Source organism: Argopecten irradians, chromosome 3, assembly GCF_041381155.1.
Source record: "Argopecten irradians isolate NY chromosome 3, Ai_NY, whole genome shotgun sequence".
In the NCBI taxonomy this organism is placed as follows: Eukaryota; Metazoa; Mollusca; class Bivalvia; order Pectinida; family Pectinidae; genus Argopecten; species Argopecten irradians.
Genome location: NC_091136.1, coordinates 56921983 through 56949497, shown reverse-complemented (window position 1 = coordinate 56949497; position 27515 = coordinate 56921983). Strand labels below are relative to the sequence as shown.

Below are 27515 nucleotides of genomic sequence, written 5' to 3'. Positions count from 1 at the left end.
ATCTATGTACCGTCTAAAGATATTCCGGAGGTATTTTCATCTTTATCATTTAAAAGCTTGACTACTTTGTACTAATTAGTAAAACACATAAATGACTATGACTTACTTTCACTTTGACCAACTCAACGGAATAGTTACCAAAATATTCAATGTTGTTACACAGAATTCGTTACACAAGCAAGGTAATTATGCATTGTACATGTTATGTGGTACGTAGATGTACATTGTTCTAGACGAATATATATATAGCCTAATTGCCTTAGCCTAGATCATCGTTGATATTTTATTGAATATGGAAACGAGCAAAGGGAACGTGTTTGAAAACTGACCTTTGGCCATATTACTGGTAGGCGGTGGTAGAATGGATTATCTAACGTTACGCGATTCTTTAAAAGCTTTAACGGAAGTCCCTAGATGAATATATCAAAATTCTTAAATAATTAATTAACATTTTTGACAGTGTGGAGTAGGATTTAGCGACTGGGGTAGAATTTAATTTTTTTAAGTCACTATCCATTTTTGACAAGTTGGTAAAATTTAGCTACTGTTGTAGCGGAAAAGACGGAAAAGTCAGTCAGAAGGTGATATCTTTTCTGCTACAACAGTAGTTAGTAAAATTTCAACTCGCCAAATCAGAAACTTGCTTGCCACTTTGAAGGTATTATTATAGGCAGCCGAATTCACTGATAACTATTATATTTATCTATTGTATATGAGCAATAATTAAATGTTTTACATTTTTAGCCCACCATCATCAGATGGTGGGCTATTCAAATCGCCCTGCGTCCGTGGTCCGTCGTCCGTCGTCCGTCTGTAAACAATGCTTGTTATCACTATTTCTTAAAAACTGCTGCAGGGATTTTGTTCAAACTTCACATGGAGGGTCCCCTTGGTCCATATTTGTGCCATACAGATTTTGAGGCTGATCGGAAAAACAAGATGGCCGCCAGGCAGCCATCTTTGATTTTGGCAGTTGAAGTTTGTTATCGATATTTCTTGAGAACTACCGAAGGGATTTTGTTCAAACTTCACATGGAGGTTACCCTTGGTCCCTAGTTGTGCCATACAGATTTTGAGGCTGATCGGAAAAACAAGATGGCCGCCAGGCAGCCATCTTTGATTTTGGCAGTTGAAGTTTGTTATCGATATTTCTTGAGAACTACTGAAGGGATTTTGTTCAAACTTCACATGGAGGGTAACCTTGGTCCCTAGTTGTGCCATACAGATTTTGAGGCTGATCGGAAAAACAAGATGGCCACCAGGCAGCCATCTTTGATTTTGGCAGTTGAAGTTTGTTATCGATATTTCTTGAGAACTACTGAAGGAATTTTGTTCAAACTTCACATGGAAGTTACCCTTGGTCCCTATTTGTGCCATACAGATTTTGAGGCTGATAGGAAAAACAAGATGGCCGCCAGGCGGCCATCTGTTAAGGTTTGATATCCCTATTTCTCAAAAAGTGCTGAAGGGATCTTTCTCAAATTTAATATGTAGGTTCCCCTAGGGCCCTTTTTTTGCATATTGCATTTTTGGACCAATCAGTGAACAAGATGGCCGCCAGGCCGCCATCTTGGATTTTGATAGTTAAAGTTTGTTATGGCTATTTCTCAGATAGTACTGAAGGGATCTGTCTCAAATTTCACATGTAGGTTCCCCTAGGGCCCTAGTTGTGCATATTGTGATTTGGGACCGATTGATCAACAAGATGGCCACCAAGGAGTCATCTTGGATTTTGATAGTTGAAGTTTGTTACCGCTATTTCTCAAAAGGTACTGAAGCGATCTGTCTCAAATTTTATATGTAGTATGTTTAAAAAAGTTTAAAAAGTAGAGAAAAGATCCATCTTTCCTTTGTCAGATATAGATCATTCTTTGGTGGGCGCCAAGATCCCTCTGGGATCTCTTGTTAGTGTCACTATACTAGTGTAGTTCCACAACATTTCATTTTCAGAATTACTATTACTATTATGGTATTAAGTAACTGTATATGTATTTAGTATGATGAATGATGCATCCGCTCGCCAAAAAATGCAAGTACAATATTTTTTCACTCGCCATATCAGAAACCAACTCGCATTTGGCGAGTGTGCGAGTGTTAATTTCGAACCCTGTTAGTGGTATTTTTGTGCTCTTGAAGTTCTCTTGTACTGTTGTAGATCGCAATATTATTACTGATTAATTGTGAGCATTCTAAATGTGACGATGACAAACAACATCTAGTCAATGGTAACAATAAATTACAGTATTTATCCTGAAATAAGATCTCAATATGTTTTTACAAATTACCGGAATTAGGCTAGGGGGAGCCTGAGGGTGTGGTCTGCAAATAAGATCACCCTATTTTCCCGTTTACACTGAGGCTTGATTTGATGAGTAGAATAAATTAAGTAAATATCACCAGAAATTATTTGTTTTACTGACGAAAAAATGTTGTGTTTAAGTAAACAATTAAACTGTTTCTTTTTAATTTGATTAATTCACAAGTTATTTTCTTTGATTAAAGATATATAATCAAGAACTACAAATTGTGAACAGTGCTGACATTGATTGAACAGTATTTTCAACAAAATTTGCCATTATAATTCATGTTTCAAATACTCAATAGTGCTTTCACTTAAAATCAGCAGGGTCAACACATTATTGTGTCCATACATTTCCATTGCCAAAGTTATATGCTTTTACGCCTGTGGATTATATATATGATATATTTCAAATGTTTTTTCAGAGCTAAACAAAACACTTTGGAATGACAGAAGAAGCTGAAATATTGTCTGAATTGCGGCATTGCTTAAAAAAAATCGCAGATGAAGAAGAGGATATTTTGAAGTATTCTCATGGTGTCATAAAAGGTATTAAAAAGTTTTATTCATAATAGCAGATTATTAAGTTTTATCTTGTCAATTCTTCAAAGTGAAACAGGTTCTATGAATAAATTGTACATGATCTTAAGACATTTGTTAAAAAAATACCACAGTTTAAACATCAAATTTGCTAGTAATCAATTGAATCTGAATTTAAGTGTCAAATGAGTGATTGAATCGTCATGTTTTCCCTTCTTTTTCAAATACAGAACCAAATGGGGTGCATGATTTTGTTAACGGAAAAATTAGCAAGTTATTCAGGCTAGCCTCAACTTACAAAAATGCTTTTGAAAGGTAAATTTTTGTTTAATGTGATTAAGAAATTTCTCAATATAACCTTAGGTAATGAACTTAAATACTGCAGGAGTAAATATACAGTATAATGTTGTTTTTACAAGAAGCACAATAAAAGACAACTATATGAAAGTGCTTAAAATTGAAAAGGAAAAGTACTTCACAGTATAAGAATTTTCCCATCATTACAGTAGCTGAAAAAAATGTTATCCTTTAAAATCTATTTTCTTAATTGTGATATCAGCCATATCGATAATTCTTAAGACACTTTTATTGTTTACTTATCATCTGTCAATTAACTTTGCTAATGATTTTATTTCTTTATAGATTAAATGTTAAAACCAAAAAGGAGTTTGATCAGGTTGTTAAGAAACGCTTCAAGTAAGTGTTGATCATTATGTCTGTTTTGGAGTTTGTAAATAAGTAGATATTTTACATACCAGATAACTTCAGGTCTGTAATATTGCATGTTCATAGAATCCTCCTTTCTTGTGCATTGTACTTGTCTGAAATAAGATACTCTTAATTAGTTTTTCTATGTTTTTCTATATCCTAAACTTGCACTCGGAGAGCAGTTCTTGATCTGTACTGTACTGTGAAATCATTTATTTTCGTTGGGCTCAATTTTCGTGGATTCTAAAATTTTACAATTTCGTTGGCACTTAAATTCGTGGAGAAGACCTTACACATTACCGTTAAAATACACAGTCGACACTGTCACCTGTATTGTTTGATCTCTCAAGCGGAACTAAGCTCTACCACACAACACAGTTACAATCACAATCTAGAGTCGGTACTAAGCCAGTGTTTTTACAGATGTGTCCAACAAACAATTATCGTGTCACATTGATAGAGTCATGATATACTCAATCAATCATTTGTTGGTACATGTAGATGAAGTCTATGAAATTCTGAAAACTATCTTTGTTTGAACAATATTTTCCAACTTTGAACTTGTCATGTTTGTCCCCGAATTAGACCTTATGTAGTGAAGTAATAATCATCCTACAATGTATGAACGCATAAACTTACATGACATTGGTATAGGTATATATATTTTCGTGGGGATGTAAATTCGTTGATTTTGGTCAAAAAAACGAAATCCACGAAAAATAATGATTTCACAGTATATGATATGAATGATCTTAAGTCTGTTTAAGTGGTATAATGTTACATCTAATTGTGTTGCCAGCAGCTTTTCACAGAAATGTTAAGAAAAAGTAAGGATAACTTTGGTTTAAGTAACTTTAATTATATTTAATCTACAGGCATCATGATATACAGGACTTAGAACTTACGATCAACGACACTGAGGTAATATTGATATTCATATGTGGTCATAGAATTTCTTACAAAAACTATATCACAATAGTCACATCTAAGGTTCCATTATTCAAAAAATGTTGAAATTTCTTAAGAATATCTTAAAACTCGAAATTCATGTGAAAATACTACATGTATGTATACAACTCCTTAAAGATGCTCCACGGCTGACAAATGATATTTTTTCATTATCAAAAACAGGAGCAGACGATTTAATATTTTCCTTCTGTTACAAAAGTTACTTACTTCACACCATTATTACCATTGAAAAGTTTGAGCTTCTAATTTTACTTCAAGTGAAAAATATGAAAAATAATTAATTGCATCCCGAAAAAATTCCATGGCACTATATTTTTGTGTTAATTAGGCATATATATACACGATTAAACACCAATTATTGTTCAATTAAATGATGAATATCATTATGCTCTGTCGGCGGTGGAGCATCTTTAAGCTATTTTCCTCAATTGTCAATAAATTTAGAAAAAATATTATAAATACATATACTGTAAAAAGAGTGAGCCCTCTAGTAAACTGATTATCTACTCAGAGTGTTGTTGACATGTTTCAGATCAAATATAAAAAAAATGGTGTATCATTGAATGACCGAACAATTAAAGGCTGAAGATCAGTGGTTATTCACTAATCTTATTATTTTGCTATCATACTGTTACTTTAAATGCATGAACATGTGTTGAAATTCTGTATAATAGGAAAAAGAATATGTACTTCCTTAAACAACACCTGGCTTCAATAAGCAATCAAAATACCTGGTCGACAGAAAAATCCTAGAAAACAGTTACCAGTATACATATACCCAAGTGATGATATGAATCCAGCAGTAAACAATCATATACCTGGCTATTACAATATACAGTGGAACTTGTTTGATATGAACTCGGATAATTCGACAACCTGGCTTAATGCGAAGTACTTTGCCGGTCCTAGCCGAATTCCCTCTTTATCATTGTTTTAAGAACTCGGATAATTCGAATTCGGGAACCTCGAAGAACTCTGATAATATGAAGTAAATTCTGGGTCCGAGTGACAAAAATCATACATAAAATGTTCTTATAAGATTTTCTTTTTCATAAATCTGCTGTGGAACAGCATTTCAAAATATATATCTCGGTTTTATTGATATAATTTTGCAACATCCTTCGGCGATTTTGACATCTGTCTTGTTCACATTATTTTACGACATGGAACTAGTCTATATATACCAAGTAAAGAGATCGTCAGTAGACATGAGAACTCGTTTAATTCGAACACTTGGATAACTCGAAGTTTTATCTCGGTCCCTTCGAGTTCGTATTAACCGAATTCCACTGTAATAATAATATAAAACCTCTGAACTTTAAATAATCACTTCAACTGACCATGATTATCGTATGTTAATTATAATTGTTGACTGTAGGTAGAATGGGATAACCTTCTGAAGGACGTTGACCAACAGCTGCAGCAGGGAGGGGGCAGTACTCTGTCTGTGGGGCAAGACGGACCGACAAGTGTCTCCCTGGAGGATGCTAGGACAGGGGAGACAACTTCATTATCCCAGTATCTGACATCAGACCATCTAGTCCTTATTCTGTTACGTCACTTTGCCTGACTTCCATGACGAGAGCATGTTGCCCTGCTGGAAAATGCTGAGGTAAAAATGATCAAGAGAACTCACAAGGATGTGCACTGAACAGCCGAATTATGTCCAACAGCAAATTCCAATGATCATTTCCATTTAGTGTATAGGACAATATCTTAAAAATGTAGAACTCTTTAAAAAATATGATAGAAACTTATAATAAAATTATAAAAAATCTCACTCTTTATTCATACAGTATCACATATTGATGGCATTAAAATGACCAATCCACAACCCATTAGAGATTTATTAGCCCACCATCATCAGATTAGCCCACCATCATCAGATGGTGGGCTATTCAAATCGCCTTTCGTCCGTGGTCCGTCGTCCGTCCGTCCTTCCGTCCGTCCGTCCGTCCGTTAACAATTCTTGTTACCGCTATTTCTCTAAAAGTACTGAAGGGATCTTTCTCAAATTTCATATGTAGGTTCCCCTAGGACCCTAGTTGTGCATATTGTATTTTGGGACTGATCGGTCAACAAGATGGCCGCCAGGCAGCCATCTTGGATTTTGATAGTTAAAGTTTGTTACCGCTATTTCTCATAAAGTACTGAAGGGATCTTTCTCAAATTTCATATGTAGGTTCCCCTAGAACCCTAGTTGTATATATTGCATTTTGGGACTTATCGGTCAACAAGATGGCCGACCAGCCGCCATCTTGGATTTTGATAGTTAAAGTTTGTTACGGCTAATTCTCAGAAAGTACTGAAGGGATTGTTCTCAAATTTCATATGTAGGTTCCCCTAGGACCCTAGAAGTGCATATTGCATTTTGGGACTGATCGGTCAACAAGATGGCCGCCAGGTAGCCATCTTGGATTTTGATAGTTAAAGTTTGTTACCGCTATTTCTCAGAAAGCACTGAAGGGATCTTTCTCAAATTTCATATGTAGGTTCCCCTAGGACCCTAGTTGTGCATATTGCATTTTGGGACTAATCGGTCAACAAGATGGCCGACCAGCCGCCATCTTGGATTTTGATAGTTAAAGTTTGTTACGGCTAAATCTCAGAAAGTACTGAAGGGATCTTTCTCAAATTTCATATGTAGGTTCCCCTAGGACCCTAGTAGTGCATATTGCATTTTGGGACTGATCGGTCAACAAGATGGCCGCCAGGTAGCCATCTTGGATTTTGATAGTTAAAGTTTGTTACCGCTATTTCTCAGAAAGCACTGAAGGGATCTTTCTCAAATTTCATATGTAGGTTCCCCTAGGACCCTAGTTGTGCATATTGTATTTTGGGACTGATCGGTCAACAAGATGGCCACCAGGCAGCCATCTTGGATTTTGATAGTTAAAGTTTGTTACCGCTATTTCTCATAAAGTATTGAAGGGATCTTTCTCAAATTTCATATGTAGGTTCCCGTAGGACCCTAGTTGTGCATATTGCATTTTGGGACTGATCGGTCAACAAGATGGCCGACCAGCCGCCATCTTGGATTTTGATAGTTAAAGTTTGTTACCGCTATTTCTCAGAAAGTATTGAAGGGATTGTTCTCAAATTTCATATGTAGGTTCCTCTTGGACCCTAGTTCTGCATATTACATTTTGGGACTGATCGGTCAACAAGATGGCCGACAAGCAGCCATCTTGGATTTTGATAGTTAAAGTTTGTTACAGCTATTTCTCAGAAAGTATTGAAGGGATTGTTCTCAAATTTCATATGTAGGTTCCCCTAGGACCCTAGTAGTGCATATTGCATTTTGGGACTGATCAGTCAACAAGATGGCCGCCAGGTAGCCATCTTGGATTTTGATAGTTAAAGTTTGTTACCGCTATTTCTCAAAAAGCACTAAAGGGATCTTTCTCAAATTTCATATGTAGGTTCCCCTAGGACCCCAGTTGTGCATATTGCATTTTGGGACTGATCGGTCAACAAGATGGCCGCCAGGTAGCCATCTTGGATTTTGATAGTTAAAGTTTGTTACCGCTATTTCTCAGAAAGCACTGAAGGGATCTTTCTCAAATATCATATGTAGGTTCCCCTAGGACCCCAGTTGTGCATATTGCATTTTGGGACTGATCGGTCAACAAGATGGCCGACCGGTGGCCATCTTGGATTTTGATAGTTAAAGTTTGTTACCGCTATTTCTCAGAAAGTATTGAAGGGATTGTTCTCAAATATCATATGTATGTTCCTCTAGGACCCTAGTTCTGCCTATTGCATTTTGCGACCACCATCTTGGATTTTGATAGTTTAAAGTTTGAAAAGCAGAAAAAAGAATTGTAAGTTTGAAAAGCAGAGAAAAGATCCCTCTTTCATTTGTCAGACATAGATCAATCTTTGGTGGGCGCCAAGATCCCTCTGGGATCTCTTGTTATTCAGTGTTGCTGAAAGATCAACACCCTGTCCTGCCAACTTAATGCTGCTGTGTTGAGCCGTTATGCAATTGGCCTTGTACCTGTTAGTTGCAAACCATATGTTTAGCGTAGCTTTGCAGTTGATTGCCAGGTATTCTCTGGTTAACGGTTTACTCTATGAACCCCTAAATTATTCAATATTGAGTCGAACATACTTTCCATTGTTGAATATATCTTAATAGCTCTTCTTACATGTAAATTGATTACAGGAAAAATTACAGGGAAATAAATCCCCTACCTATTATATGTCCTGGGTACCTATTTCAGAAGGACTTTTCTGCACAGAACAGTAAGATTGTCCTGATCTCATTTGGAGTACAGGAAGGAGCTCTTCAGTGGCTGAAGGAGACAAACTGTCCATACCCTATGTTGCTAGATACTGAGCGAAATGTAAGACACAAAACGGTGATGTGGCAGAAGTTCAAATTTATTCATGTATTGAAAAATAATATACATGTACTGTATTTGACCCAATAAGTGACCAGGTTGGTTAAAAAGTTGAAAAATGAAGGGGCGCTTAATTAATAGGACCAAATTTGAGCTAATCTTTCACAAATGTATTGTTAATTATTGCAAGAGTAAGCCATTAATCAATTTTCAAAAAAAAATCAAATAGAGAAACCTACAGAGTTTTTAAAGTTTTAGATTGCACAACGTTAGTGAAATTGAGGCCTCAAAAAGGGGAGGAGCGCTTATATATAATTATGGATGGAGCGCTTATTGGGTCGAATACGGTAGTACACTTTTATTGAAATATATTACTTTAACTTTGACACCTCAAGTAGGTCATTTTAATCTGAATAACAGGGAAATCAATTTAAAGACATGAAGACAAAGAGTATAACATCTGCTGTTCAATGCTTTTATCTCTATTTCTATGATGGAACAAGCAAAAAAAATATTCCAAAATCAACATTTTCCCAAATCCTTTTCTTTCAGATTTATTCTGCCTTTGGTCTAAACAGATCTGTTTATAAGGTAAAGTGTACGTGAACAATGATCCAGGTAGATGACCACTATATGATTAAATACTTTAACCTATAGTGGAAGTTAAGCAAGATGGAAAATATACACTTTAATATGTTTGTGCTTTAATGATAAAAAAATAATTCAGGTAAAACATGTAATTTTTAGACTTCAGTTTGACCTCTATCACCTTACAAATATGCTAATACAGCTAACCGGCATTTTACACATACCTTGTCATTATCATTGTATCAATAGATTCACCTAGAAATGTCTTTCATAATGATAGCTTAGCTTGGTTCTATCTCCTACACTGTTTCTTGCCACTGGAGCTTAAAATTGGGCCACAGATTCATGTAGTGAAGCACTGTACAAATATGTACATGTGCAGCCTACATTTCAACCTGTACCATTTACAGTTACTATAACTTGCCAGGAATGTTCTTGTTATCAACTACAACATTTTTAGCTCACCTTGCCCGAAGGGCCAGTGAGCATATGTCATGGCGCAGCGTCCGTCCGTCCGTCCGTCCGTCCGTCAACATTTAATTTAAATCGCTACTAGTCATAGAGTTCCGCATGGATTGTGACCAAATTTGGCTAAAACATCCTTGGGTGAAGGGAAACAGAACTTGTATAAAATTTGACTCTGACCCCCCGGGGGCAGGAGGGGCGGGGCCCAATAGGGGAAATAGAGGTAAATCCTATAAATCGCTACTTGTCCTAGAGTTCTGCATGGATTGTAACCAAATTTGGCCACAAACATCCTTGGGGGAAGGGGAACAGAACTTGTATAAATTTTGGCTCTGACCCTCCGGGGGCAGGAGGGGCGGGGTCTAATAGGGGAAATAGAGGTAAATCCTATAAATCGCTACTTGTCCTAGAGTTCTGCATGGATTGTAACCAAATTTGGCCACAAACATCCTTGGGGGAAGGGGAACAGAACTTGTATAAATTTTGGCTCTGATCCCCCGGGGGCAGGAGGGGCTTGGCCCAATAGGGGAAATAGAGGTAAATCCTATAAATCGCTACTTGTCCTAGAGATCTGCATGGATTGTAACCAAATTTGGCCACAAACATCCTCGGGGGAAGGGGAAGAGAACTTGTATATATTTTGGCTATGACCCCCCGGGGGCAGGAGGGGTGGGGCCCAATAGGGAAATAAAAGGTTAATATTCAAATTCCTTCAGAAAAGAAACAATGGTCCTGTATTCAGAACATGACTTGATATTACAAACCAGGTGAGCGATACAGGCCCTCTGGGCCTCTTGTTGTTTTATAAAATCTTCTATGAGCAACAGTTTATTTTATGTTACAGGTATGGAGTGTCAGTGCAATGCTGTTTTATGCAGAGAAAATGGCCCAGGGTGTACCTCTACCAAAGCCATATGAAAATGTCCACGATGACACTCAACAGGTCATTTTATATCTTCATTCTACTTAGACAAAGTTATCAAAGCAGTATATGTCTATTTATTTATCATAATATAATTCACCAACTTGTGGGGTAAAACATATTTATTATATTGATGTTTTACATTTATTTAGCAGTCTTTAGGATTGTGGTATGGGACAAAATGCTGCTGTTTTAAGCATCACATAGTAACAGAAGGATCAATGGTTTTTTTATCAGATGGGAGGAGACTTCATACTAGGCAAGGAAGGTAAAGTGGAGTTTGTGTATTGTAGTCAACAATCCTGGGACAGACCATCCATAGACCTCCTGTTACAGGCCCTCAAGGTATATATTGTTGGGGATCTACTGTTAATTGTTAATTAATCAAAAGTCAAGGTCATATCTTGGTATAAATGGTCAACTGAGAATTTGCAAGTCACTGCTTCAAAGATATCAAAATAGTCTCTTGACTTTTCATAAATAATAACAAAAAGATCATTGGCCTTAAAGATGTTCCACCGCTGACAAATGGGATTTTTTCACTATCAAAAACAGGAGCAGACGATTGGGTATTGTTCTTCAGTTACAAAAGTTACTTACTTTACACCATTACCACCATTGAAAAGTTTGAGCTTCTACTTTTACTTCAAGTTAAAAATATGAAAAATAATTAATTGCATCCCGAAACAAGAGATCCCAGAGGGATCTTGGCGCCCACCAAAGAATGATCTATGTTTGACAATGGAAAGAGGGATCTTTTCCCTGCTTTTCAAACTTTTTCAAACTCGACTACACATAAAATTTGAGACAGATCGCTGCAGTACTTTCTAAGAAATAGTGGTAACAAACTTCAACAATGAAATCCAAGATGGCGGCCGTGCAGCCATCTTGTTGACCTATCAGTTACAAAATGCAATATGCACAACTAAGGCCCTAACGGAACCTACATATAAAATTTGAGAGACATCCTTTCAGTACTTTTTTTAGCCCACCATCATCAGATGGTGGGCTATTCAAATCGCCTTTCGTCCGTGGTCCGTGGTCCGTCCGTCCGTCCTTCCGTCCGTCCGTCCTTCCGTCCGTCCGTCCGTCCGTCCGTCCGTCCGTTAACAATTCTTATTACCGCTATTTCTCACAAAGTACTGAAGGAATCTTTCTCAAATTTCACATGTAGGTTCCCCTAGGGCCCTAGTTGTGCATATTGCATTTTGGGACCAATCGGTCAACAAGATGGCCGACTGGCGGCCATCTTGGATTTTGATAGTTAAAGTTTGTTACCGCTATTTCTCAGAAAGTTGTGAAGGGATCTTTCTCAAATTTCACATGTAGGTTCCCCTAGGGCCCTAGTTGTGCATATTGCATTTTGGGACCAATCGGTCAACAAGATGGCCGACTGGCGGCCATCTTGGATTTTGATAGTTTAAGTTTGTTACCGCTATTTCTCAGAAAGTTGTGAAGGGATCTTTCTCAAATTTCACATGTACGTTCCCCTAGGGCCCTAGTTGTGCATATAGCATTTTGGGACCAATCGGTCAACAAGATGGCCGACTGGCGGCCATCTTTGATTTTGATAGTTAAAGTTTGTTACCGCTATTTTTCAGAAAGTTGTGAAGGAATCTTTCTCAAATTTCACATGTAGGTTCCCCTAGGGCCCTAGTTGTGCATATTGCATTTTGTGACCAATCGGTCAACAAGATGGCCGACTGGCGGCCATCTTGGATTTTGATAGTTAAAGTTTGTTACCGCTATTTCTCAGAAAGTTGTGAAGGGATCTTTCTCAAATTTCACATGTAGGTTCCCCTAGGGCCCTAGTTGTGCATATTGCATTTTGGGACCAATCGGTCAACAAGATGGCCGACTGGCGGCCATCTTGGATTTTGATAGTTTAAGTTTGTTACCGCTATTTCTCAGAAAGTTGTGAAGGGATCTTTCTCAAATTTCACATGTAGGTTTCCCTAGGGCCCTAGTTGTGCATATTGCATTTTGGGACCAATCGGTCCACAAGATGGCCGACTGGCGGCCATCTTTGATTTTGATAGTTAAAGTTTGTTACCGCTATTTTTCAGAAAGTTGTGAAGGGATCTTTCTCAAATTTCACATGTAGGTTCCCCTAGGGCCCTAGTTGTGCATATTGCATTTTGGGACCAATCGGTCAACAAGATGGCCGACTGGCGGCCATCTTGGATTTTGATAGTTTAAGTTTGTTACCGCTATTTCTCAGAAAGTTGTGAAGGGATCTTTCTCAAATTTCATATGTAGGTTCTCCTAGGGCCCTAGTTGTGCATATTGCATTTTGGGACCAATCTGTCAACAAGATAGTCCACCGGCGGCCATCTTGGATTTTGATAGTTAAAGTTTGTTAACGCTATTTCCCAGAAAGTACTGAATGAATTTTTCTCAAATTTCATATGTAGGTTCCCCTAGGACCCTAGTTGTGCATATTGCATTTTGGGACAGATCGGTCAACAAGATGGCCGAAGGGCGGCCATCTTGGATGTTGATAGTTAAAGTTTGTTACCGCTATTTCTCAGAAAGTAATGAAGGTTTTTTTTCTCAAATTTCATGTGCAGGTTCCTGAAGGGGTCTAGTGCATTTTCGGACTTATCGATCAGCAAGATGATCGACAGGTAGCCATCTTGGATTTTGATAATTGAAGTTTGTTTCTGCTATATATGTCAGAAAGTACTGAAAGGATCTTTCTCAAGTTTAATATATAGTATGTAGTAAAAGTTTGAAAAGCAGGGAAAAGATCCCTCTTTCTGTTGTCAGACATAGATCATTCTTTGGTGGGCGCCAAGATCCCTCTGGGATCTCTTGTTAGAAATAGCAATAACAAACTTTAACTATCAAAATCCAAGATGGCTGCCAGACGGCCATCTTGTTGACTGATTGGTCCCAAAACGCAATATGCATAACTAGGGCCCTAGGGGAACCTATGTATGGAATTTGCTTGAGATCCCTTCAATACTTTCTGAGAAATAGTGGTAACAAACTTCCACTACCAAAATCCAAGATGGCCGTCTGTCTTGTTGACAAATCAGTATCAAAACACAATATGCACAACTAGGTCCCTAGGGGAACCTACATATGAAATTTGAGAAAGATCCCTTTTGTACTTTCTCAGAAATTGCGGTAACAAACTTTAACTATCAAAATACAAGATGGCCGCCTGGCAGCCATCTTGTTCACCGATCGGTCCCAAAATGCAATATGCACAACTAGGGCCCTAGGGGAACCTATATATGACATTTGAGATAGATCCCTTTAGTACTTTCTGAGAAATAGCAGTAACAAACTTTAACTATCAAAATCCAAGATGGTCGCCTGGCAGCCATCTTGTTGACCGATCGGTCCCAAAATGCAATATGCACAACTAGGGCCCTAGGGGAACCTATATATGACATTTGAGATAGATCCCTTTAGTACTTTCTGAGAAATAGCAGTAACAAACTTTAACTATCAAAATCCAAGATGGTTGCCTGGCAGCCATCTTGTTGACCGATCGGTCCCAAAATGCAATATGCACAACTAGGGCCCTAGGGAAACCTACATGTGAAATTTGAGAAAGATCCCTTCACAACTTTCTGAGAAATAGCGGTAACAAACTTAAACTATCAAAATCCAAGATGGCCGCCAGTCGGCCATCTTGTTGACCGATTGGTCCCAAAATGCAATATGCACAACTAGGGCCCTAGGGGAACCTACATGTGAAATTTGAGAAAGATCCCTTCACAACTTTCTGAGAAATAGCGGTAACAAACTTTAACTATCAAAATCCAAGATGGCCGCCAGTCGGCCATCTTGTTGACCGATTGGTACCAAAATGCAATATGCACAACTAGGGCCCTAGGGGAACCTACATATGAAATTTGAGAAAGATCCCTTCAGTACTTTCTGAGAAAAAGCGGTAACAAACTTTAATTATCAAAATCCAAGATGGCCGCGTGTCCGCCATCTTGTTGACCGATTGGTCCCAAAATGCAATATGCACAACTAGGGTCCTAGGGGAACCTGCATATGAAATTTGAGAAAGATCCCTTTAGTACTTTCTGAGAAATAGCGGTAACAAACTTTAACTATCAAAATCCAAGATGGCCGCCTGTCGGCCATCTTGTTCGCCGATCGGTCCAAAAATGCAATATGCACAACTAGGGTCCTAGGGGAACCTACATATGAAATTTGAGAAAGATCCCTTCAGTACTTTCTGAGAAATAGCGGTAACAAACTTTAACTATCAAAATCCAAGATGGCCGTCTGTCGGCCATCTTGTTAACCGATCGGTCCCAAAATGCAATATGCACAACTAGGGTCCTAGGAGAACCTGCATATGAAATTTAAGAAAGATCCCTTCAGTACTTTTTTGAGAAATAGCGGTAACAAACTTTAACTACCAAAATCCAAGATGGCGGCCTGTCGGCCATCTTGTTGACCGATCGGTCCCAAAATGCAATATGCACAACTAGGGCCATAGGGGAACCTACATATGAAATTTGAAAAAGATCCCTCTAGTACTTTCTGAGAAATAGCGGTAACAAGAATTGTTAACGGACGGACGGACGGACGACTGACGGACAGACGGACGGAAGGACGGACGGACGGACGGACGGACGGACGGAAGGAAGGACGGACCACGGACCACGGACCACGGACGAAAGGCGATTTGAATAGCCCACCATCTGATGATGGTGGGCTAAAAATTCCATGACTCTGTATCCTATATGGAATGAAGTACTCATTGCGCATGCACCAAAGGCGAAATAAATTATTTTATATTATTTTTTGTGTTAATTAGGCATATATACACACGATTAAACACCTATTATCGTTCAAATGATGAATATCATTTATGCTCTGTTGGCGATGGAGCATCTTTAAAGAGATAAAAATCTATAACCTTGAACATCAAAACAAGTTTGATATATTTGTATGCTTGTTCCGAAAGTTATATGTTTACAGCTAATATTACATTATATATACCGTATTCGACCCAATAAGCGCCCTTGTCCCTATAAGCGCCCCTCCCCATTTTTGAGACCTTGATTTCAATTGCACAGGCATAAATAAAGACCAAAAACTGTATAGATTTGCAATAATTTCGTCTAATTAGCACTATTTCAATTTTTTAAATGCCCTGGGTACTTATTGGGTCGAATACGGTATGAATCATCACTTTATGAACAATTACATTGTAAATGTTAACGCAGGTTGTCTTATTAGCCCACCATCATCAGATGGTGGGCTATTCAAATCGCCTTTCGTCCGTGGTCCGTCGTCCGTCCGTCCTTCCGTCCGTCCGTCCGTCCTTCCGTCCGTCCGTCCGTCCGTCCGTTAACAATTCTTGTTACCGCTATTTCTCTAAAAGTACTGAAGGGATCTTTCTCAAATTTCATATGTAGGTTCCCCTAGGACCCTAGTTGTGCATATTGTATTTTGGGACTGATCAGTCAACAAGATGGCCGCCAGGCAGCCATCTTGGATTTTGATAGTTAAAGTTTGTTACCGCTATTTCTCAGAAAGTACTGAAGGGATCTTTCTCAAATTTCATATGTAGGTTCCCCTAGGACCCTAGTAGTGCATATTGCATTTTGGGACTGATCGGTCAACAAGATGGCCGCCAGGTAGCCATCTTGGATTTTGATAGTTAAAGTTTGTTACCGCTATTTCTCAGAAAGCACTGAAGGGATCTTTCTCAAATTTCATATGTAGGTTCCCCTAGGACCCTAGTTGTGCATATTGCATTTTGGGACTGATCGGTCAACAAGATGGCCGACCAGCCGCCATCTTGGATTTTGATAGTTAAAGTTTGTTACGGCTAATTCTCAGAAAGTACTGAAGGGATCTTTCTCAAATTTCATATGTAGGTTCCCCTAGGACCCTAGTAGTGCATATTGCATTTTGGGACTGATCGGTCAACAAGATGGCCGCCAGGTAGCCATCTTGGATTTTGATAGTTAAAGTTTGTTACCGCTATTTCTCAGAAAGCACTGAAGGGATCTTTCTCAAATTTCATATGTAGGTTCCCCTAGGACCCTAGTTGTGCATATTGTATTTTGGGACTGATCGGTCAACAAGATGGCCGCCAGGCAGCCATCTTGGATTTTGATAGTTAAAGTTTGTTACCGCTATTTCTCATAAAGTATTGAAGGGATCTTTCTCAAATTTCATATGTAGGTTCCCGTAGGACCCTAGTTGTGCATATTGCAGTTTGGGACTGATCGGTCAACAAGATGGCCGACCAGCCGCCATCTTGGATTTTGATAGTTAAAGTTTGTTACCGCTAATTCTCAGAAAGTACTGAAGGGATCTTTCTCAAATTTCATATGTAGGTTCCCCTAGGACCCCAGTTGTGCATATTGCATTTTGGGACTGATCGGTCAACAAGATGGCCGACCGGTGGCCATCTTGGATTTTGATAGTTAAAAGTTTGTTACCGCTATTTCTCAGAAAGTATTGAAGGGATTGTTCTCAAATTTCATATGTAGGTTCCCCTAGGACCCTAGTTCTGCATATTACATTTTGGGACTGTTCGGTCAACAAGATGGCCGACAAGCAGCCATCTTGGATTTTGATAGTTAAAGTTTGTTACGGCTATTTCTTAGAAAGTATTGAAGGGATTGTTCTCAAATTTCATATGTAGGTTCCCCTAGGACCCTTGTAGTGCATATTGCATTTTGGGACTGATCAGTCAACAAGATGGCCGCCAGGTAGCCATCTTGGATTTTGATAGTTAAAGTTTGTTACCGCTATTTCTCAAAAAGCACTAAAGGGATCTTTCTCAAATTTCATATGTAGGTTCCCCTAGGACCCCAGTTGTGCATATTGCATTTTGGGACTGATCGGTCAACAAGATGTCCGCCAGGTAGCCATCTTGGATTTTGATAGTTAAAGTTTGTTACCGCTATTTCTCAGAAAGCACTGAAGGGATCTTTCTCAAATTTCATATGTAGGTTCCCCTAGGACCCCAGTTGTGCATATTGCATTTTGGGACTGATCGGTCAACAAGATGGCCGACCGGTGGCCATCTTGGATTTTGATAGTTAAAGTTTGTTACCGCTATTTCTCAGAAAGTACTGAAGGAATTTTTCTCAAATTTCATATGTAGGTTCCCCTAGGACCCCAGTTGTGCATATTGCATTTTGGGACTGATCGGTCAACAAGATGGCCGACCGATGGCCATCTTGGATTTTGATAGTTAAAGTTTGTTACCCTATTTCTCAGAAAGCACTGAAGGGATCTTTCTCAAATTTCATATGTAGGTTCCCCTAGGACCCCAGTTGTGCATATTGCATTTTGGGACTGATCGGTCAACAAGATGGCCGACCGGTGGCCATCTTGGATTTTGATAGTTAAAGTTTGTTACCGCTATTTCTCAGAAAGTATTGAAGGGATTGTTCTCAAATATCATATGTAGGTTCCTCTAGGACCCTAGTTCTGCTTATTGCATTTTGTGACCACCAACTTGGATTTTGATAGTTTAAAGTTTGAAAAGCAGAAAAAAGAATTGTAAGTTTGAAAAGCAGAGAAAAGATCCCTCTTTCATTTGTCAGACATAGATCAATCTTTGGTGGGCGCCAAGATCCCTCTGGGATCTCTTGTGTTTCGTGGTGTTATCCTAATTACAGTATAGTTGTTGACATAATTATGACCTTTGTATTATCATCTATAAGCAAACACATGCCTTTTTAGGGTGACCTCAAACTTCAAAAATGAAACAAGATCATGTAAACATAAGGCTGGTCAAGTGCCATTGAGCTTTATGAACATTTACTCAAATTATTTTGTTCACAAAGTCCAATAAAGTATCATTAGAAAGGATGATAACTCTGTAAGTTAAGGTCGGATAATTTCCATGTTACTCACACAAATTCTTACTCATGAGACAGGTTGCATACAAAGCTGGAGATCAGGAGTATTTAATGAGTTCACAATGTGAATAATGATATTATTACTGTCAGTAACCATTAATCTGCAAACAAAGCTCAGTAAAATATTTTACTCAAGTTGTCATGTTCATTTCAAAGGGAAATAACAGTGAACAGTCACTGTCCAATAATTCCTATTTTCATAATTGTCAATTAGTTTTATTAGGTCATCTTACTGAAGGTCAGGATGACCTATTGTCATCTTGTTTCGTCCGTCGCCGTGCACCGTCAGCCATGCACTGTGCATCGTGCGTAAGACAAAAGCCTACTTCTCTCCTTAACCCTTGAGTGGATTTCATCTATATTTAGTGTAAAATATCATTGGGGAAGGGCAATCATATTTTATATAAATGAGTTAGGTCTGACCCCTGGGCACAGACAAGGCGTGGCTCAATGGGTGTAATTAGGTCATCTGACCGAAGCTCAGGATGACCTACTGTCATCGTGTTTCGTTCGTCGTCGTGCAATGTGCGTCGTGCTTAAGACTATTTATACAAAAGCCTAGCCTACTCCTCCTTAACCCTTGAGCGGATTACATCCATTTTTAGGTCATCTGACCCGAAGGGTCAGGATGACCTATAGCCATCATGCTTCGTCCGTCGTCGTGCGCCGTCCGCCGTCTGTAAACTTTTCACATTTCAATCTTCTTCTCATCTGGACAGGACAAGATGGGACAGTCATGAGTAATTCCCTATCCCCCGTTTGACCAGTGGGATTGAGCTGAAACGATCCTGAAACGATCCTGAGATGGTCCCGACAAAGTGTTGTTATTTTTCGGGTCGAAAAATTTCATCCATATTTGGTGTGAAACATCATTGGGGATGGACAATGAAATTTTATATAAATGAACGTGTTTTTTGACCCCTAGCGACTGAGGGGTGTGGCCCCAAAAGGGCAAATTTTCTTAATTTTAGCTTTAAAATCCTACTCCTCCTTCATCCTTGGATGGATTTCATCCATATTTGGTGTGAAACATCATTGGGGATGGACAATCATATTTTGTATAAATGAGCCTGGTCCGACCCCTAGGGGCTGAGGGATGGGTCCCAAAAACGGGCAAATTTTCTTAATTTAAGCTTTAAAATCCTACTCCTCCTTCATCCTTCGATGGATTTCATCCATATTTGGTGTGAACATCATTGGGGATGGACAATCAAATTTTATATAAATGAGCCTGGTCCGACCCCTAGGGGCTGAGGGGTGGGGTCCCAAAAGGGGAAACTTTCTTTCCATTTAATTTTAGCTTTAAAATCCTACTCCTCCTTCATCCTTGAATGGATTTCATCTATATTTAGTGTAAAATATCATTGAGGAAGGACAATCATATTTTATATAAATGAGTCTGGTCCGACCCCTAGGGGCTGAGGGATGGGGCCCCAAAGGGCAAATTTTCTTAATTTTAGCTGGCCCACTTCCTGTTTTCAGATTTCAGTCTCCGATCGCAATGAAAATTGGTCTATAGGGGTTTAAGTTGATGCCGAACAACATGCAAACATTTTCATAAAGATTTTGGTATTCCAAGATGGCTGCTGGCCCACTTCCTGTTTTCAGTCTCCGATTTCAAGGAAAATTGGTCTATAGGGGGTTTTAATTGATTCAGAAGGGGAAACTTAAGGTGAGGACAATCATATTTTATAAAGGACCGAGTTAAGACCCATGGGGATAGTACAGCGGATGTCCAAAATGGAAACTTTGCTGAAATTTGGCTTTAAAATCTGACTCCTCCTTATATTAAACCTTGAATGGGTTACAACCATATATGGATGAAGGGCTACTAAGTTTGTTCAACAAATGACATTTACCTATTTCAGAAACTTACATATTCAACTAAGGAGTTCCTTGTATTGTTTATATTAATCGTTAACCAATATTTTATACTGTGACTTTGTTGTTTTGTGCAATGAGTCAGATGACCATTAAGGCCCATGGGCCTCTTGTTTTACTGTAATTTGGCTCCTCCTTAGCCGGAGTACATTTCAACCATATTTGGTGTAAAACATCATTTGGGGAGGACAATCATATTTTATATAAATGAACGTGTTTTTTGACCCCTAGCGACTGAGGGGTGTGGCCCCAAAAGGGCAAATTTTCTTAATTTTAGCTTTAAAATCCTACTCCTCCTTCATCCTTGGATGGATTTCATCCATATTTGGTGTGAAACATCATTGGGGATGGACAATCATATTTTGTATAAATGAGCCTGGTCCGACCCCTAGGGGCTGAGGGATGGGTCCCAAAAACGGGCAAATTTTCTTAATTTTAGCTTTAAAATCCTACTCCTCCTTCATCCTTCGATGGATTTCATCCATATTTGGTGTGAACATCATTGGGGATGGACAATCAAATTTTATATAAATGAGCCTGGTCCGACCCCTAGGGGCTGAGGGGTGGGGTCCCAAAAGGGGAAACTTTCTTTCCATTTAATTTTAGCTTTAAAATCCTACTCCTCCTTCATCCTTGAATGGATTTCATCTATATTTAGTGTAAAATATCATTGAGGAAGGACAATCATATTTTATATAAATGAGTCTGGTCCGACCCCTAGGGGCTGAGGGATGGGGCCCCAAAGGGCAAATTTTCTTAATTTTAGCTGGCCCACTTCCTGTTTTCAGATTTCAGTCTCCGATCGCAATGAAAATTGGTCTATAGGGGTTTAAGTTGATGCCGAACAACATGCAAACATTTTCATAAAGATTTTGGTATTCCAAGATGGCTGCTGGCCCACTTCCTGTTTTCAGTCTCCGATTTCAAGGAAAATTGGTCTATAGGGGGTTTTAATTGATTCAGAAGGGGAAACTTAAGGTGAGGACAATCATATTTTATAAAGGACCGAGTTAAGACCCATGGGGATAGTACAGCGGATGTCCAAAATGGAAACTTTGCTGAAATTTGGCTTTAAAATCTGACTCCTCCTTATATTAAACCTTGAATGGGTTACAACCATATATGGATGAAGGGCTACTAAGTTTGTTCAACAAATGACATTTACCTATTTCAGAAACTTACATATTCAACTAAGGAGTTCCTTGTATTGTTTATATTAATCGTTAACCAATATTTTATACTGTGACTTTGTTGTTTTGTGCAATGAGTCAGATGACCATTAAGGCCCATGGGCCTCTTGTTTTACTGTAATTTGGCTCCTCCTTAGCCCGAGTACATTTCAACCATATTTGGTGTAAAACATCATTTGGGGAGGACAATCATATTTTATATAAATGAGCCTGCTCCAACCCCTAGGGGCAAAGGGTCGGAACTCCAAAATGGTAACTTTGCTGAAATTTTGCTGGAGTGGGTTTCAACCAAATTTGGTGTAAAACATCATTTTGGGAGGAAAATCATATTTTATATACCTGGTAAATAAAAATAGGCTACAGGTTATCTTTAGGATATATATAGGGGAGCTCACACTCAACTTGTTACCTCTGAGGAGTTTTCACAAGAAAACAAAACCGATCAGGTCTTTGAAATACAAGAGATCCCAGAGGGATCTTGGCGCCCACCAAAGAATGATCTATGTTTGATAATGGAAAGAGGGATCTTTTCCCTGCTTTTTAAACTTTTTCAAACATACTACATATGAAATTTAAGACAGATCGCTTCATTACTTTCTGAGAAACAGTGGTGAAATCCAAGATGGTGGCCGCTTGGCCATCTTGTTGACAGACTAGTCCCAAAGGTACTATGCACAACTAGGGCCCAAGGGGAACCTATGCATGGAATTTGAGAGATATCCCTTCAGTGATTTCTGACAAATAGCGGTAACTATCAAAATCCAAGATGGCGGCCAGGTGGCCATCTTGTTGACCGATAAATGCAATATGCACAACTAGGGCCCTAGGGGAACCTACTTGTGAAATTTGAGAATGATCCCTTAAGGTACTTTCTGAGAAATAGCGGTAACAAACTTTAGTTATCTAAATCCAAGAAGCGGGCTGTCGGCCATCTTGTTGACCTATCAGTCCCAAAATCTTTATGCCCAACTAGGGGCTAAGGGAAACCTACTTATTGAATTTGAGAGAGATCTCTTCAATACTTTCTGAGAAATAGCGGTAACAAACTTTAACTATCAAAATCAAAGATGGCGGCCGGTCGGCCATCTTGTTGACCGATCAGTCTCAAATTGCATTATGCACAACTAGGGCCCTAGGAGAACCTACATATGAAATTTGAGAAAGATCCCTTCAGTTCTTTCTGAGAAATAGCGGTAACAAACTTTAACTATCAAAATCCAAGATGGCCACCGGTCGGCCATCTTGTTGACCGATCAGTCTTCAAATTGCAATATGCACAACTAGGGCCCTAGGGGAACCTACATATGAAATTTGAAAAAGATCCCTTCAGTACTTTCTGAGAAATAGCGGTAACAAACTTTAACAATCAAAATCCAAGATGGCCGCCGGTCGGCCATCTTGTTGACCGATCAGTCTCAAATTGCAATATGCACAACTAGGGCCCTAGGGGAACCTACATATGAAATTTGAAAAAGATCCCTTTTGTACTTTCTGAGAAATAGCGGTAACAAGAATTGTTAACGGACGGACGGACGGAAGGAAGGACGGACGGACCACGGACGAAAGGCGATTTGAATAGCCCACCATCTGATGATGGTGGGCTAATAAAATATCATTATGTCCATTAACTCGCAGCTATCCAGTGACAGTAACCTAACCAGTCACTAAAAGGGAAACTTTGGTAAAATTTTGCTTATCTGACAGTTAAATCCTACTTCTCCTTAACCCTTGAGATAATTACAAACATATTTGTCTTGCCAAACTACAAGTCATGCAGCAGTTTCAAGAACAGGAAATAAGTAATGCTTGTATTTAAAAGATTAGGATAAGACATAGGCAAATAAGAACTAAAAAACACAGATGGTAAATTTTCATTCTATAAAAAGATTGTATGGGATAAATGTATGGGATAAAATAGTTTTGGCTAAAACACATGAGAAAACTCATACGCAATGTTGACGTAACGATAAAATGTTGAGTTGATATGATAATAAGATAGAAAAATGTTCATATAATGAAACATCATTAGGGGAGAACAACCATATTTTATATAAAGGACCTAGGTACGACCCATGGGGACAGAACGACAGAGCTCCGAAACGGGGAACTTTGCTGAAATTTGCCTTAAAAATCTGACTCAATCCTCCTTAATCCTTAAACAGGTTACAACCATATTTGTCATGGAACATCTGTAGAAACAAATTTTTCAAATGAATGACCTTCACATTCAAGCAAGGGGTCAAAATATGCTATTTTTTAAAAACAATTTCTTATGAATATATATATATATATGAGAGAGAGAGACCTGATATTGGGCCTGCAGCATACTAGGACGAAGGGCTACCAAGTTTGTTCAAGTGAATGACCTTTACCTACTTAAAGTCATTAAATGTTTGAGAAACTTACAGCTTCTACTAAGGAGTTCCTTGATTTGCCTTGATTGTTATAACCACTACTGTATACTGTGACTATGTTGTTTTGTGCCAATAGTCAGATGGGCTCATGGGCCTCTTGTTACATGTATCTATCAAATCACAATTTAATTGTTTTACACCAAAAAGAAACATCTTCATCATTTATATCTGTCTATATATTTAAGTTATATTTATGCCATGGCCTTTCAGTTTATGACTTTTTTATATTTCAGGATAAACAAGAATGAAAATGACTAGTTGTCCAACCTAAAGATTGATGAAGATCACAGCACAAAGTGATTTGTGTCATTAGCTGTGATTGGATGGATACTTTAAGAGTTGAAAATCAGCTGTGAAAACTGTTATTGTTCTAATTATATGTCGGCGTCTTATTTGTAATTGAGCAAAGACATAGTTCCTTATATGGCTCAATAATGTTCAGTATCTAATATATTCCAATTTTCTTTATTATTGTATAGACGGGATTAATATAAATATTAAATATTTTTAACTGAAGAGAATAAAAAGAAATTATTTTTTTAAATGTTTTTATATCTTACCTGTATTTGTATTAAAACTGTCGTGAAGTTAGAAATAAGTAACTTGTACTTTTGAGTCCATGATAACAATTCTACGCAATTTGCCAAGATGACAGTACATCACAGGACAGTACCGGATTCTGGTTAGCTACACACATGGGTACTATTTGCAATAGTGCCCAGGCAACCCGGCACTATTGAAGTGGCGTGAAATTGAATGTGAATGTATCATGACGTCATTATAACGTTGTGCTTCAACCTAGACGTCAAGATGGCAGACAGGCTGTTATGTGCAGGATGGAAGCAAATGTTGCTTTTCTACAGAAGACAGTTCACTCTACTTGATCTACTTTTAATCTTCATGAAGTTGAATCCCGTTTTATAGAAACACAGATTTCTGCGACAATTCATATATTGTACTTTTAGTAATTACATAGTAATGTACCAACGTGGTGTGGAAATGAAGATAGAGTTGCGAGATGTCGCTTGACGTGCTTCTGTTACGATGACATGAAAACGGGTCTCATGTGAGGATGATGTACTAAACCCATTATGGTTTGGTTGAGAGGGCACCATTGACTCATTATTGTCTCATGATGGATAGTCCTCGCCTTCGGCTCCATCCCTCAACAATACTATGAGGCAATAGTGCTCTCTAAACCAGGCTATAATAGATAAATATTTACTGGTTCAGCATTGTTAACACCCATACCTATTTGTGAATTCAACTGCAGAGGTACTGTTTACATGGTATTCACCTTCCTCTTTGACAACTGTTTCAAAATAAGATTCCAAATTGATTTGAAACCTAGCTCTCGATTTCTTGAAACATAAATTGTCAACTTAAGTCATTAAAGATGGGTTCCCATGTAAAAGCCACAAAAAACAAAACAAACAAGAGGCCCAGAGGGCCTGTATTGCTCACCTGGGTGTTATTACTAATTATCACAAAAACTCTTACAATCAGAAACAGCAAAATTGACCAGACGATTTGTTTAATTTTGAATTCCAACCATATAATGATGCTTTCAATATCACATGACTAGGAATGTTAGTCAATGCTAAGTTTCAGAGAAGAAATTGTTTATATGAAAGCTCCCGGGGGTCAGTCCTATCATTTGGACAATTTTGAATTTGAATCCCCACCCTATAAGGATGCTACCATTGCATTATGAGTGCTATCCCATTCTTAGTTTCAGAGAAGAAGTTGTTTATATGAAAATAGCCAAATTGACCTCTGTTGGCCCCACCCCTCAGGCCCCCGGATGGTCAGCCCCATTATTTGTACAATTTTGAATCCCCGACCTATAAGGATGCTTAGTGACCATTGCATTATGAGTGCTATCCCATGCTTCATTCGAAGTCACTGATTAAAAAGGCTGAAATCTTATAAACAACCTAGAGACCCGATAGCATGCCGAGTTGAAAAGCTTTTGTTTTGTTCAAATGATTGGTTGGTTTTGGTAACCAAACTGAAACATTGTTCAAATGAATGACTTTGAAAAAGGTCAAGGGGTCGAATAGGCTAAAATATGTAAACATTGCAACATTTTGTCAATAAAGATCAGGCAGAGGAGGGCTCTATAGACCATAGATATTGGGCCTATAGCATGCTTGGATGACTGTGCATGCACAGGCCCCATGAGGTATGCAGATTTCAAGCTGTTTGTCCCATGTGACCTTGAATGAAGATTAAGGTCATTAATTTGAACTAATTTGTTGCCCTCTATCCCAGTATGCTACAGACCCAATATTGGGTCTCTAGGCCTCTTTAAAAGTACCGACATCGATTTTACCATTCTAAAACTGTTGCTTGTAAAGTATATAATTTTCATGACTGATGAATTAGATTAGCTGTATCACAACTAGAGAACTAACAATAATTTTCTAACAAGAGATCCCAGAGGGATCTTGGCGCCCACCAAAGAATGACAATTGAAAGAGGGATCTTTTCTCTGCTTTTAAAACTTCAACTATCAAAATCCAAGATAGTGGTCTGTTGGCCATCCTGTTGACCAATCCTTCCGAAAATGCAATATGCACAACTAGAGCTATAGGGGAACCTACATATGAAATTTGAGACAGTTCCCTTAAGTACTTTCTGAGAAATAGTGGTAACAAACTTTAACTATCAAAATAAAAAATGGCCAGCTGCCTGGTGGCCATGTTGACCAATCGGCCCAAAATGCAATATGCACAACTAGGGTCCTAGGGGAACCTACATATAAAATTTGAAACAGATCCCTTTAGTACTTTGTGAGAAATATAAGTAATAAACTTCAACTATCAAAATCCAAGATGGCTGCCTGATCCCTTCAGTACTTTGAGAAATAGCAGTAACAAACTTTAACTATCAAAATCCAAGATGTCTGCTTGGCTGCCATCTTGTTGTTCGCTGCCATCTTGTTGACCGATCTGTCCTAAATCACAATATTCACAACTAAGGTCTAAGGGGAAGCTTCTGAGAAATAGCCATAATAAACTTTAACTATCAAAATCCAAGATGGCTGCCTGGCGGCTATCTTGTTGAACAATCGGTGCCAAAATGCAATATGCACAACTAGGGCCCTAGGGGAACCTACAAATGAAATTTGAGTACGATCCCTTCAGAAATTTCTGAGAAATAGCGATAACAAACCTTAACTAAAACGCAATATGCACAACTAGGGTCTCCTCCCATAGGGGAACCAACATATGAAATTTGAGAATGATCCCTGGAGTACTTTCTGAGAATTGGCGATAACAAGAATAGTTAATGGCCGGCCGGCCGGACAGACGGAGGGACCACG

General features: G+C 38.5%; 2 protein-coding genes across 8 annotated transcripts in view; one reads left to right on the top strand and one right to left on the bottom strand.

Annotated features, from left to right (window-relative positions):
* LOC138319182 (transmembrane protein 160-like) overlaps nt 1-5499 on the bottom strand; it is a 93504-nt gene extending 88005 nt beyond the window's left edge. Inside the window, exons 1-2 of the mRNA XM_069262156.1 lie at nt 5335-5499; nt 3595-3660 (exon numbers count right to left, since the gene is read on the bottom strand). The gene's annotated coding sequence lies outside the window, so the exon portion shown is untranslated. The remainder of the gene's footprint in view (nt 1-3594; nt 3661-5334) is intronic.
* Nucleotides 90-24731, top strand: LOC138319181 (uncharacterized). 7 transcript variants are annotated; one of them, XR_011207967.1, is made up of 11 exons: nt 90-182; nt 2725-2848; nt 3070-3154; nt 3482-3535; nt 4423-4468; nt 5895-6128; nt 8743-8865; nt 9415-9453; nt 10760-10858; nt 10993-11182; nt 24421-24731. XR_011207967.1 is itself a non-coding variant. In XM_069262154.1 (11 exons), the coding sequence occupies exons 2-11, from the start codon at nt 2746-2748 to the stop codon at nt 24433-24435; spliced, it is 906 nt and encodes a 301-aa protein (XP_069118255.1). In that variant the 5' UTR covers nt 90-182; nt 2725-2745; the 3' UTR covers nt 24436-24731. The 7 variants fall into 7 exon arrangements, 4 of the variants coding, with proteins under 4 accessions (XP_069118255.1, XP_069118252.1, XP_069118253.1 ...); XR_011207965.1 differs by having other exon boundaries at nt 10990-11182; XR_011207966.1 differs by lacking the exon at nt 24421-24731 and adding an exon at nt 19422-19824 and having other exon boundaries at nt 10990-11182.
* The last annotated feature ends 2784 nt before the right edge of the window (nt 24732-27515 follow it).